General features: G+C 45.0%; 1 protein-coding gene across 3 annotated transcripts in view; it reads left to right on the plus strand.

The window, feature by feature from the left end:
* Positions 1 to 3,531: 3,531 nt before the first annotated feature.
* Positions 3,532 to 14,387, plus strand: part of LOC146185578 (uncharacterized) — a 29,586-nt gene continuing 18,730 nt past the window's right edge. The window contains exons 1-4 of one of the 3 annotated variants that reach the window (XM_084606506.1): positions 3,532 to 3,610; positions 4,700 to 6,248; positions 10,413 to 10,581; positions 11,068 to 11,266. In XM_084606506.1, the coding sequence (XP_084462632.1) occupies positions 4,803 to 6,248; positions 10,413 to 10,581; positions 11,068 to 11,266 (1,814 nt within the window). In that variant the 5' untranslated portion in view covers positions 3,532 to 3,610; positions 4,700 to 4,802. Of the gene's footprint in view, positions 3,702 to 4,699; positions 6,249 to 10,412; positions 10,582 to 11,067; positions 11,267 to 14,387 lie in introns of all 3 variants that reach the window. The other 2 variants (XM_084606508.1, XM_084606507.1) reach the window with 2 other exon arrangements.

Consider the following 14,387-nt stretch of genomic DNA (forward strand, 5'->3'; position numbering starts at 1 on the left):
AAACTCAGCACTCAATCTGTCTGCTATAGGGATGAGCTAAAAAAAGAGTGGGCAGGTGGCCCAGGGGGCACCCTATCACACTTGGCACTGGCAAACCAGGGGCACAAGTTTCTGCTCGGCCTCTTTGAACCCGTCGTGGCTATCGGGAACACAGACGCCTCCGACGGTGTGGTGAATGGTATCGTTGGGAGTCCGAGGGACCCTTATAAGTCGCTCTCGTGTCCTACACTAAAGGTGGAAGCTTGAGTGTATGTGGGACTGAGGGCCCCGCGTCGCCATCTATTGCAAGCGTTGTAAGCTATTACAAGCACTATACGGTACTATAGTGGTATCTAGATTTTCAGGTGGACAGCGGCATAGGAGGGGAAGGTGGAAGTGTAAGGTGGAAAGCGGAGTAGTAGGGCAAGCAGTGGCGGTGGTCGTAATAAACGAAAATTGATGTGCCTGCCTCTGACATATTGGAGTTGGCAGGTCACATAGATTGCAACAAGCTGCTAGATGGAACGGTGACATGGGAATCGATCCTGGGACCCTTGGATCCCCAGTCAGACGTGAAACCCCTAGGCGATGCAGGGACATTCGGGTGGCTTAGCTAAAACAGGGATTTATGTCTACTTTGCATGGTCTTTCAAATAATGTGGCAGCATACGACTCTTTGAGCTGTGTTTGGCATGACGTGTGATGTGTAAGCTAGTTGAAAAGTGCATGAAAGAAGGCGCAACCCGAAAAGGGGAGCAGCATATGCGATCCGCAGTCACATCCTCTCCTGCCTTTAAAGGAGGAGCTTACGTAATGTGCAAATTATCCGCACTAAGATAGGTTTTCGTAAAAGTGAAACGCGCCTACGTCACCCACGTGCCGCTCGAGGCGAGTTCGTAGCAGAAGGCGGCGGCTCTGGTAGCTGTGTTATGAAAACGCCTCCTTTTAACAGTCGGAATGTTTAACTCACACCCGGGGCGCGAGTTAGTTCTGACTGACACCCAAACTCGGACGAAATTTGCTAATTTTGAAAGCTCCCGAGTTCGATTCGGAATTTTAATGTGACCAACGTAGAGTTTAGGCACCATTTTAGCCTGTCGAAAATGCTTGTGCGATAAGCTATAGACGAGGACTAATCTAAGGTTAAATGGCAGGCCTCATACGCTCGAAGTCGAAGAGCAAATAATCTGCGTCTCCGGATTGTATAGAACAGGTACATTGCCGGAAAGCGTTTGCACATACAGGTGCAATGGATATGAGGGACTTCACCCCTGTGGTGTGGCGCCTCCGACGCGATTATTGATAAGGTTGTGGAGAAGCAGGGCTTGCTTAGTGTACAGGCTGGCGACTGAGCATGTTTATAAGTTAAATTTCCTTCTTGCCGCATCACGGGCTTTTTTGGGATATGTCGATTGTACATACACTGATTGAGAGGTTCTTTCGAGTTGAAAGACCGACACGGTCAAGTAAACAGAGTACAAGAGTGAGTTAGGAACACAAGTGAAATAGGAGCAAACATGTACGACAGCTCGCTTAGCTTTGTTGTGGACGTGCAGAAGCAGGCAAGTATTCACCGCTTATACGCCAACATCGTAGACAGTAGGGCAGAGCTGTTCGCACATGACTCCACCGTGCACATGACTCTGAAAAAGTCATCTTTCAGAGCCACCTCTGCATTCAAATTCAAACCACGGGCGTGGTCTGCCGGGTCACGTGGGAAGGGGCGCCTCAGTCCCCTATGGAAGTTTTGCGTAAAATAAAAGGCGCGCAAGCTGATCACGCGACCGTATAAAGTTCCCTCGAGGGCCATGAAAAATATGGTAAATTACAAGTTGTGCTAACGCGCATTCAGTGCAAGTCTTGCACACCATAAAGTGCTTGTAAAGTACCGTAAAGCGCATAATAAAACTCCCTAGAAATATCTCGTCTACGACTTACTTGCACAAGTAATGAACTCGGTGTAACGATAAACAATTGTGAAATAATGCATCAAAAGTGTGATCATGTACGGGAGTCGTACTTTGCCGACTGCCCACGAAGCCCGTGAAACAACACTCAAGTGGTGATAAACCTGAGTGACTCTATTAAACCAGTCAAACTGGAAGGCGATTGCCTCCACCCGGGCCCATCCACCGCCTTCGTGGAAACACTGGCACTCCCTCACTTTGCCCATTCAGCAGCTCCCGGGACACTCCAGCTAGCGCCAGAAGCTGAAACAAGGCAACCCTCGATGGCGAAACTCTGTATAATGAAATTAATTCTTTCTCTCACTCCGGCCTTGCAAAACAACTTCAGACTGTGAATAAACCTTGCCATGAAGTATATAACTGATCTCTGATACGCAGCAAGTTTAGCAGCTTGCTGCGTATCAGAGATCAGTTATATGCTTCAGCTGCTACCAACCTGTAGCAGCTGTTCATGGAATGAGGTTAGTTGTTTTAGAAGCTGTAATTTATTCGTAAGATATCCTTGTTTGCTCGCTACTGATGTTTCAGGTTACACTGCATTATTCCTAGTTTAAGGGTGACCAATTGAATGGTCTTGTAGCTGCAAAACTTATTTCTGGTTTCAACTTCACTGCCCACCACTACGCAAAAAAGCAGACCGTTAATCACTGTTCTTCAATCATAATTAAACTTTATTTTCAACCGAGTTAGGAGGCCCCCTACTCCCCGCTCCTGGCACGCAGGCCTGAGGAACGGAATCTGGTGCTGCGGACGTCTCGTTCAGTTATGGCGAGTTTTGGTCTGGAACCAAGATGTACTTATCACTAAGACACGACTGTTTCCTGACAGATGCAATGCGCCGGCAAACAGAAACCATCCTAACTACTCGTGTGAGTCATATACCACCGTATAATGTTTACGTTATAAGTAAAAACGAATGCTAGTCGTGTTCGTTATAAGTGCTTAGCGCACCTTAACATTTTGAGACTGCAGTGAGAAGCCAGAGCACAGCGTCGCGTTTGAAGCAGTTTGGTGCAATTTCACAAATTTTTGTCATGCACTGCATGCGGTGAAGTCTAGTACATCCTTCACATGATATGGAACTGCAAAGAGCAATTAGAGAAATATAAAGCTCGAGCACTCAGCCAAGCAGAGTGGGAGGCAGAGCTGGCCCACACGGGTGTCTCTGAACAGCGCACTGATATCCTGGACTGATGAAAGCACCCACACTATTCCGTTAACCAATTAAAGTTTACTCTCTCTCTCTCTCTCTCTCTCTGGGTGGCACAGCTTACCTAGTTTGCAGTTTTGAGCAAAGGTGGCGTCAGAGATATGCGCTGCGGTTTTAGGCAATGCCCATCACCTTGTGTTGTGTGCAGTCAGCATAAGAAGGGAAATGCCTGAAATAGTAATTAACCTTTAATGTTTGACTCATGGTCTATGCTTGTGAGTACTGTGGAGATAAAATTATACTTCACGGAACAATTGTCAGTGTTTGATCTGCAGACTTGTTCTCACTAGATTCAAATTTCGGCGCCGTAACACAATCGTTTACAAAGCTGCTCTCCGTGTTTAGCCGAACTACGAGGCAGGCAAGCAACGCTGAGCTCAGCTCATAATGGCTGCCTCTTGTGCGGTTGGTAAATTTCCCCGTCTTCGTTGCGACGTCGAATAGCAGTAATCAGGTCAGCCGTTTTATATCATTCCATATCGCATAATCTCCACGCAGCTGAGCTATTTTAACGTGACATGTCACTTTTCTGCAGATGCAACCAAGTATGGCTTTTAATTGCATTCCTTCAGTGTCGCAATTCATTTTCATTTGTTTGTAAACTCGAGCGTTACACTTCCTTGTTGAAGTGGAGCGCTTCTGCTTCCTTTGTTTGAAAACTGAAAATTCGCACCGTTAAATAACTCTGGAGAAGCAAAGCAAGCTTTGTTGTGCTTAACTAAAGCGGCAGTTTTCTATTTTTTTTTTTTTTTTTTTGCATGTGTGTGTTTACCTGTGTCGTAACTTGGCTAGTGTCATTGTTTCAGTCTTTCTTATGCGACTCGCTTTCTTCTCATTCATGACGGAATCTGTGGCACTTTTGCGACATTCGAATTTGAATATAGTCTGTAGGGCTTTTAATTTCGAAATTAAGGGGACTCCACTTTACTTTTTGCTTTGGGGAAGCTTGAGCAGAACATGTCGAAATTGTTGTGCCTCGGGTTTGCATTTTCATTGTGAAACCTCGTGGCGTCCGACTGAAGATTTAATTGCAACTTGCCGTTTAGTTGCGTTTGTTGCTGCGGGCCTTTTGAAACTACGGTAGTTAGATCCCGATATAATTTGAGACAGGTACGAGGACGTCATTCAACTCCTTATTGTTTTCGTGTTGTTTCAAGATGCTGTTCCATCTTTACCTCTCCTTCTGTAGAGCCGCCCTCAACATAGCCTGAGAAAAAAGAATGAATTTTATTTCCTGTATGGCGGCACAGCTCAGTATTGATTGACTGCTAATGCGTGTCACTGAGTGGACCAGACGTCCAAACGTGCCTGCAGATTTGCTTAGTTGGGAGGCGACCAAAATAAGTTCGAAAATAAGCAGGTGGTCTGGAATTTTACTGCACGAGCCCTGTGCCATGCTCGCTAGAAAGACTAGGCTGGTGCAGCCGTGGGCTCTAACTTTGAATTTTTAGAAGGCTGTTCTGAGTCATTGAAAACTGCATTTTGCTTTCTGCTTCAAACTGCTATCTTTGTAAGCATTGCTACCTTCTTTTCTTTTTCCTAGAAAGGAATCCTTGCTGATTTAGGTGCCTTCATTGAGAACCCATCAATGGCAGCACCGTTGGTGGTGGCCACTGCGCCTGCGGGCCATTGTTTCTGCATCAAGGATGCCTTGCTGTGAACCTCAGGAGAGCCGAGTGTCCCTCCACCTATGGCCTGCCCTGACTGGATGCCTTGTGTACAGCTCACGGCCTGACATGGACAGACAGGCTTCCTCAGGAAGCCTCGACTCCCGTGAGGCACCCGCTCGGGATGACCTCACCAACCACGCTCGGGAGGGCCGCCGTGAACAACCGCTTCATTCTGGCCACCACCCTCTCATCTTTCAAGTTGACCTGCACCCACCGTCTTCTGGCCAGAATGTTGGAGTGTGGGAAGCAAGGGTTCCAGTGGCTCGGCCGTCTTCAACGGGCGAGGAAAATGGAGGAACAGCAAGAGGTGGCGCTTCATCTGGGGTTGCAGAGTGGCCACCCAAAGAAGGCACGGGGGCACTACCTCTGAGTGTTTACATGGCCTGTCTATCACTGGACTCCTGCCAAATGTCCACTCAGCACTGCCGCCTTGAACCTGCTTGCTGCTGCGAGTCACATGGTGCCACAGCGAAGTCATCTTCACCTTCCAACACTGACAGCTACCGAGCGCCTGCATCAGCTCATGCCGACAGCTCCACTTCAAGATCATCGAGGTCACGCTGCTCTCTGGATGATGAGCCTTCCAACTACACACTTGTCCTCAAGCCCAAAGCATTAAAACCATGCCCTGCACGGGGCTCCGTCCACTCTGTGCATTCTGCCCATTCGGCGTGTTCAGTCGGTGGTGCCTCGTTTGAAAGGCCTGAAGTCGTGAGCCGTCCAGGAAGCACTCCGTCACAAGTACTCAGCGCTAGCGATGAGGGCCGTGAATCGCTTCCACACATGCCCTACAGCAGTCCCAACAGTCCCGTTCCTTTTTTGGCAGCATCAGGCGAGGTTGATGATTGCAAAAAGGAAGTTAAGACACTGGCAGCTACGTGCAGCAACTGTCGGAGGTCGCGCTCCACGACAGTGGAGACGAAGAAGCAGCTTAGAAGCAAGAAGAGAAAAGAGAACTCTCGTGCTGAACGGTGCTGCTCGGAAGAGATAGGCATGCACAGTACATGTGAAGGCATTGAGGACTCCTCTGGACCCATTGAAAAGGCTTCATTGCGTTATTCGCTGGGATCATGCCTGGGGACCAGAGGTCAGAGTGCATCAAGGTCTTCTGAGAAAGCGTCGTCATCTAAGCGGCGGTTTTCATTCACATTGCCCAATGCCCTGCTGAACGTTTTCCGTAAAGGTGCCCCGCCCTCTGTACGAAACAATTCCAGCCAGACTGATCCATTCCCAGAGGAGGTGGTTCACTGCAGTGAGAAGGCGACCAGTCCCTACGCTGTGCGGGCACTACCTCCACTTCCAGGGAATGCAGCCGTAGCCCTTTGTGACCACTTCGGAGGGGCTGATGCAGTCAGCTGTGCCTCGGATGACTCCGACCGAAAAAGTCTTGACTATGCGTCCAGCATAGAGAAAGTCAAGGATGTGAGTGCTTCTTTGACTTGTTGGCTATGGTTGATTTGTGGAATGCAGTTGAGGTGGGTAGTATCCCTCAACTGATGCAAGTCGAATTCTCGTTGATTAGTTGAAACCCCTTTTAGTTTGTAGTTTATGAAAATGCGATAAATCACTTTTTTCTTCTTTTCACAGTCTTTTCACATACCAAGATGTTCGTAGCTGAGTCGGATTGAAGGCATGGAGCGTCGGTAGAGTACTGGATCCTAAGCCACGCAGGCACATTCGGACGGCTAGATCGAAGGGGGGGTTCTTATGCCGGGGGTCTTGCATATAATGCGGTAGCACTAGCTAGGACTGTATGACGTGAAAGATAACGGACCAGAATGCTGTGTCTATGCCACTTAGTATTAATTTGCTACTTTGTCATAGCACCTTGCCTGTGCTACACTAAATCTAAACAAATGTGCTGCTTTTCTATCAACATTAAGTTTTTATTTATTTGAAAGGCAGGGAACATGCAAAGCTGAGCTTCCTACTGTGATGGATAGAATAGGATTTGTCGTTTTGCCACGATTGGTGTGCGCATTAATTTTTTTAATAAGTTCGTGGTAGGTCACATGATTCATCTATCTATTAAGGTCTGTGGCGTAGACAGAAATACTATTTAAAAATGGGCAAAAAAAAGAAGAAAGGTCGAACAGAGGCGGGATGTAGTGCGCAGAAAGTTTCAGGGGGTTGCGATACCAAAACACCCCTCATAGGTACAGTTTTTGTCAGGTTTAGAACCTAGGGAGTCTGCTTCTGAGCCACTTCGTGTGGCTTGTATAGCATTTCCAGTGTTCTGAATCTCTTGATGGTGAAAAGATTTTTTTGTCCTACCGTCTCCAGTGGGAAGTGCCTCCACTGCTTCTGAGCCATGACATGGCTCAGAAGCAGACCCCTTGGGCTGTACACTTTTGGCAAAAGCTGTATGCCCCTGATTCAATATATTTTATTTGCTTTTGCGAGCTTTGGTGGCTCGGCTACTGAGCCAGACAGCTTTTGTTTAGTCCTGGTCATAGTGGCTGTGTTTTGATAGAGTTAAAAAAAAAACGCCGCCTGAGTTCTGTGTGATGGTAGTGCACATTAAAGAATGCCAAATTTTCATTTCTGAACAGGGCACTCATGATGCTTTTGAAGCCTTCTTATTCGAGCGCAGTGACAAGCTGGCATTCTGAAAGTGGCTGGCAGTCTCCATAAGATAGAACAAATGTTGATCTTGTTCCGGCCATGTCTTTGCTCTCATCTGTGTTATTTTGGGTTACATACATCTTGTTCATGTCCTACCAACCAGTCCGAAACTGCATCTCTTCTATTTTGTATGAGCATTTCATGCTAGTGCAGAGAAAATTGTCTGTTTGTATCGTAATGGGAAGCTTCTTATGGTGATATGAAACTGTCACGATAGGGATAGCAATCATTTTCACGGCGTACTGTGACATCAAGTGGCATTCGCCCAACCAAAGGTCTTCCCCTGCAAAGTATAAAGAGCAGAAAATTCCGTAATTGTAGAGAGATATAGCACTGATGCTGTGAATGGTACTTTGAAAATGAAATAAGCACATTATAGTGACTTACTCTCTTCACATAATAATGCTTTCAAAGATTGATAACATATTTTGCAACATAAGGTGATGACAGGTATATAAAAGTAGTTTGGAAATGCTGTCATGAACTTGGACAAACACAAGCTGATATGAACCAAAACTGGATTCGAATGACAGTTTTCAAAGCATCGTATAACGTTTAAGGTTGCTTAATGTCATGGTGTTTATTCTTGGGTTATAATATAATTTTTGTTTATTCGATAAAATTGGCAGAAGTGCAACATTTGCTTGTTTGAATTTTGGTGTAATTGCTCTTTTTTCTGCTGAGCTGGGCTTCTGCTGTAGAGACGATCTATTTGATGTTATAAACATATCTAAATTAGTTCCGTAAGGGCATTCAGCTTTTGTGTACGTCACACTTGTGTCACTATTAATTAGTGCTATTACAGCCTGACTAAAGCATACTTTATGCGTAAACTATGTTGGGTTGTCTTTCGCACAACGTGGTAGGTTGTGACTACATGCTAATGATTAATGAATATGCACAACCAAAAAAAAAAAAGCGCTAGCACTCCAGATTCGTATTTGGCTTAAGCACGCTGAATCACTTGCCATTTTTATTCATATTGCAGCAAGCAAATGACATTGACGACACATTTCATTCATGATAAATTGCGTAAATTGTCACGGGGGCAACTGTATTAATTGTCTTACCACGTACGGTTCTGATTCGGTGAGCCCCTAGTGCTTGGGATAGCGGCGATTTAATGTGGTACCCATACAGCTTTTTCATTTGGAAGCCTGCCAGTTGGTTTGCATAAGGCAGCTTCTGGTCTAAAGCTCTGCTGTTTATTACATTATGTCCTGAACATGTTGAACTGTAGGTGGCAGTCAATTTCTTTCAGTTATGGAGAGTAGGAATTTAGGGAAGCCTTTTTAATATACTTTATGTTGACAGGACCTGATCTCAGGTTTAAATTAATGAGTATCTACTGCGTAAACTACTGTTCTGTCTTTGGCTATTTTACTACTGCTGTGATGTGAGAAAGATGCACGAGTATCTCAGAAAAAGATCACTCCGTCACACACTAGCTCTTCTTGCGTCACAGTGACAAATGGTAAGTCAGGTACAGTTGTGTTTTATTAGTATGTCTTGTTGGTATGGACCCTGCTCTTATGTTTTAATGCTCAAGTCCTCATAAACCAGAAAACCATTGCTAATAAGGGCACTTTGGTTTTCAAGCAAAAATGCCTGTAAAGTCAATAGTCCACAATAATGAACTGCGAAGAATTAAAATGAATATTTCAATATTACACTTGATGATCAAGGTGTACTTGTGCGTAACCGTGCATAGTTCAGTGGAAATCGATAATACTTTCCCAGCTCTGTTATCCTGGGTGCCACACATTGGGGCTCAGTGGTGATATGCTTAACTGTTGATTCTAAAGAGGCAGGTTCGATCCCGGCCGTGATGGCTACTTTTCGATGGGGGCGCAAAGCAAGGCCCTTGCGTACTGTGTGATGTTAGTGCGCTTTAAAAAACCTCATGTGATTATTCCCTCTTTATTTAACGACAATAACCTGCAGCGATGTAGGAGAGGTAGAGGTCCTTTCTTTCAGCCTCACAGTATTTTGCCTTTGGCTGGTGACCCAACTCGGAACATAGGTGAAAAAATGTCTGGTTGGACAACTGAGGCTTTTTTCTTATGGCTGACCATATTAACATGTCAAAAAATTACGTAGTTCACAATGAGGGGAGTGAATTTCACCCTGTCCATTGTCCAGTCCATGATTTTTCATTTTAGTGAAGCGTGAATGCATGGGCAAAGTTTGGTCTCCAGAATGATTGTCCATAGCTTCAGTTGTCTGCTTTAAAGAGGCAGCACTGTAATACCTTTGCCCTGTCAAAATTTTAGGGCTGCTTTAGGTGAAGGTTTTGTTGGTTGCAACTTTCAGTTGACATCTTATCTGATGCTGTTGGCATTGGCGGTTAGGACTACTTGTTTGGAGTCAGTTGGGCCAAACTGTAAAGTGCAGCTAGATTAGTTAGGAGCAGAGAGCTTGTTGGGAGATTTATTTAGTGGCTTTTAAGAGCATGCAAAACGTGCACAAAAGCACTGTAACTACACATGGTGTTTATTACTGCGGTTTTTAGTAACTGCGATGTGGGTACCGAGCACTTCCTCTTGGTTCAGACCAACTTGCAATGTTCGCTTGTACTGTATTGTAGTATACTTAGGCCACTTAATGGACACAGCGCTTCTTTGCGTGCACATCGGTGATTCAGACAAGAAAATTACTGGCTACCAGAACACATGCTCCAGCACTTACAGAGCTTGCAAAATTTATCGCTGCTCATACTAGGGTGTGATAACTCGACTGTGTCAACAGGTTCCAACAGTCACTGCAGTAGAGGTCTTTTTTAAACATTAAATGCGAAAGTTTGTAATTTTGTATGATTTTGTATATTCATATGCATCCACTGGGAAATTTGTTTGCCAGTAATGGCCTGCCATGAAAAATTAGTTACCCAAAGTTGCGTGCACTTTGGTAGGGAAATTTCTGAAGAGATGTTTCTAAGTGTTATGACTGTGTGCTGTGCAGTGTGGCTGGTACTGGGGTCCCATCAGCGGAGAGACTGCCGAACGACTGCTAGCACACGAGCCAGACGGTTCCTTCGTGGTGCGCGACAGCTCTGATGAGCACTACATCTTCAGTTTGACTTTCAAGCTCAACGGCTTCGTGCGGCACGTCCGCATTGAGCACGACCAAGGTGTGTTCTCTTGTGCAAGCACCGAGCACTGCAGTTTTTCGTTGTGCCATAGAGCGTGTTTTATCGGACTTTCTGCATTGTTTCTTGAAATGTTGAAGAGAGGTACTACTTTCATAAACGCGATCTTACTGTCTGCTTTCAAACACCACTAGTGCTGTCAAAGTTTAGGCCCGTGACAATGTCAGGATGACAACGAGTCTCGTTCTTGCTTCCATACCTTCAAGGTAGTGGTTCTCGCCTAATTTACTATTCACTTTGCTCTTTCCAGTGGCTCTATGCATTTTGCAGGACTTAAAAACAGTTTTGAAATCCATCTCTTTAGCTCTTTCTGTGCCTGCTTTTTACTGGTCTTCCTTTTCTGTGATTTTCCGTGCATTTGATTCTCAGTCTAAACTCTGAAACATGTGTGCTTGCCTAAAACAACTCTCTGGCTAGAGTCTTCTCGTTAGTAGTGAATGCCTTGTCCCTTCCACTCTGTAACTGCAGGCAACTTCAGCTTTGGGTGCCTACAGAAGTTTCACAGCAACACCATTGTGGACTTCATTGAGAATGCGGTGGAGCACTCGCGCAGTGGCCGCTACCTGTTCTTTCTGCACCGGCGGCCCGTGCTGGGTCCCATGAGGGTGCAGCTGCTGCATCCGGTGTCCCGCTTCAAGCAGGTCCAGTCACTCCAGCACCTCTGCCGGTGGGTTACCCTGGACGGTTGGGGCAAATTTCATCCTTGAGCTCACTAAAGAGAATTTCGAGGGTGTTTAATTGTAGGAACTCAATCTATACGCTCTAAGGATTCTTATCAACTCCAAATTACTGTCCTCTGGGGTGGATTTTGCCTTTCAATTCAGATAAAACACCCCAGCACCCGCCTTTTTGTTTTTAACTCGTAGGAAATTGTAGGAGGAGTCACCAACACGCGGAGTTCATTTCAGGCAATTGTGTTGCAGCTCGCCACTCTGCCATCGGCGGACTGATCTTGTGAATATAGTTTGCTTGTATCAGACTTGTTCCGGTGACATGCTCTCCGGACCACAAGTTTACAGCTGTTCTATCAAAATATTATTTTAATCGTATCTAAAAACAGCAAGAAACCATACTTTGGGCATCTTCACAGGTTAGAGGATGATTTCGTTAGCCATCGCAGAGTGATAAGGTTGAATCGCGTAAAAACAAAGGGTATGGGCATATTTTTATTGCCGCAGGCTTAATTTATGACTGCATTGTCTGCGACTAAAACTATTTGTTCGTGTAAACCCAAAACCCAAAATAAAAGCAAAGATGAAATTTTACAGAATGCTTTTTAGTTTAAGAATATTTGGTAACCTTAAAGGCGTATATTGTCTTTAGAGGAAAAGCGGTGTCATCATTAGGAGTTTGCATGGAGCTTCCTGACAACCAGTTCAGCCTCCATGGGGCATCATGGGGCGGACAGCTACCGGGTGCAGAACTACAACTTTTGGCCAAAAGTTGTTCTGCAATGAAAAGCATGACAAAATTCAATATTGTGGCTATAAATTGCAAAAACCGAGTGAAACAGCATGTCAGTGTAAAATTTGCCCAAAATAAGCGATGGCTCTCTCTCCTATTGGCTAAGTATGGAGCAGCATGGAAATCACTATTTTGCCCTAATAGGCACGCTTTAAAAAAAAATGTTTTAAAAATATATATATATATATATATACTCAATCACTTTAGGAAATTTTTTAGGGCACTTCGGAAAACAGAAACCTTTTATTGCCGTCGTCAGCTTTTGCGCCTTCGCTACTATGGCATTTGTGCTCGACGTTCGCGCCTCAAGATTATGATGATGACGATAAGGAAAAGATATCTTAGTAATGCCACCCTTTGTTCCCGAAAAAATTCGATTGTCCCAGATCAAGTAGCACATTGGTATGTAGTAACGCACCCATGGTGGCTGAAGTGCAGCGCCTTCAGCTATCCCTCTAGGTAAGAGTAAGAAACTGTATGCTTAAAGGATGGTGCTTGCCGATTGAAAACAAAGTGATTGCATAGCACTGGGGGACAGCGACAGAAGGTAAACAGCTAGGGCATGAGAGTAGAAAGCTAGTACGGGAATGGGTGACGTGTGCTGGTCAGATGATATTCTCATATTGCAAATATAGCAGCAGGGTGTCTACCAACTGGGAAAACTGGGAATTCTCTTGGAACTTGGATAATCTGAAAGAAGTCATTGTAAACTCAGGGAATTTGTGCTTGTAGTATCACATAAAATTAGTCGCAGTTCTTTGTAAAGGGAACTAAACTCGCATAAAAATGGACTGGCATTGCACGGGTTGTAAAATATGGCCCTATCGTGAACTTGAAAAAAATCACTTTTCTGCGAAAAAACAGCATTACAAATCATGAACTTTGCCGCTCCCTATGTTTCGTCTATATGTTGATAAAAGGGAGTTGTAGCATAGCGCGATCTGCTACTGTGATCAGCTTCCGCGTTTCACCAATGCGCACGCACTAGCGGGATCCGATATGGCGGGCGCGGCCACCAATGCGTGCGCGCTGATTGGTGCTGACGTGGCAGGCGTGCATACCACCGGGAAGCATGCAACTCGTGCTCGAGGCAGTCATCGCATGCGCAATGGTGCACCACAGAAATGGATCATACCAAAGTGCTAAGCTGTAACCCTTATGACGCTTTAGTTAAAATATCATGGCCAGTCATGCTTTCATCATGTCCATGTCATTTCATGGTGACGCAGCTGCAGATCATGTTCATGCCGCACCGCGTGATGCGATAACAATCAGTTTCCATAGTTGATGAGGGTAGCTAGTAACAAATACTGCTAGATGAAACTCACGGGAAAAAAGCTAGCGGAGCGAGAGCCTTCCCCCGTTTTTTCCAACGAGCGGCAGCATCGGAGCGAGCTGCGGTGACAGTGCTCATGTTTCGTTTTCAGTCTGATTTCGTGCTCGTAAGCTACCGTGATGACAACAACGGGCGTTCTCTTATTGCCACTACCTCGAATGGCAACGATGAACAGAGATCCAAGATAGTCCATCCAAATGATTGCTTCACCTAGCTTTCAACTGGTTGTTCGCGACAGCGATGCCCGCTTGCGTCTGTGTCATGTCGCAAAGATGAGACTTAAGCCAAAAAATGATCTCCACAGTATTGCTGGTGCCAAATTTGGTTCGAAAAGTCGAACTTTTGGACACCATAGAGTCCGAAATATCGACCGTGAAATGTATGCATTCCTATGGGGTGTATGACAGTTCCTGAATGAAGTCTGAAATATCGCGCAAGTCCGCATTATTGGAGTCCAAAATATCGGTCAGGTAATGTATTTGAAAATGCTCGATTTGATTTGCAGTTGGTTGTAGCATTTTTTTTAACATAGATAATTTGTTATGCACTTTACTAATTCTGCCTTCTGTTTTGATTTTAAATGAAATAAATGCTACTCCTTAACATTCAAAATAGGTTATGTTGTTTTTATTTTTTTAACATGATTACTGGAGAGTGATAGCATCAGGCAGCATTGTGTCACCCCGTTTTAGCATAAAACAAAGTACTCTATCACTCAAAGAATTTTATAAATGCACTCAGGGAAAACCTGGAAAACTCAGGGAATTCGGAAACATCAACTTGGTTGGCACCATGAGCAGTTTAATAATATCTGTCAAGGAGAACGTGCCAAATAGTTGTATCTTGCCAGTGCCAACATGTAGGGCAGAAACCTGGATGCTAATGAAAATTCTTGAAGTAAGATTGTGAACTGTGTAGTCAGTTAAAGGGACAAATAAAGGACATTCAAAAGATGCCTATCAGGTGGCTGCATGGCGTAAAGCAAACG

Source organism: Amblyomma maculatum, chromosome 6, assembly GCF_055883805.1.
Source record: "Amblyomma maculatum isolate TAMU_Amacu chromosome 6, ASM5588380v1, whole genome shotgun sequence".
In the NCBI taxonomy this organism is placed as follows: domain Eukaryota; kingdom Metazoa; phylum Arthropoda; class Arachnida; order Ixodida; family Ixodidae; genus Amblyomma; species Amblyomma maculatum.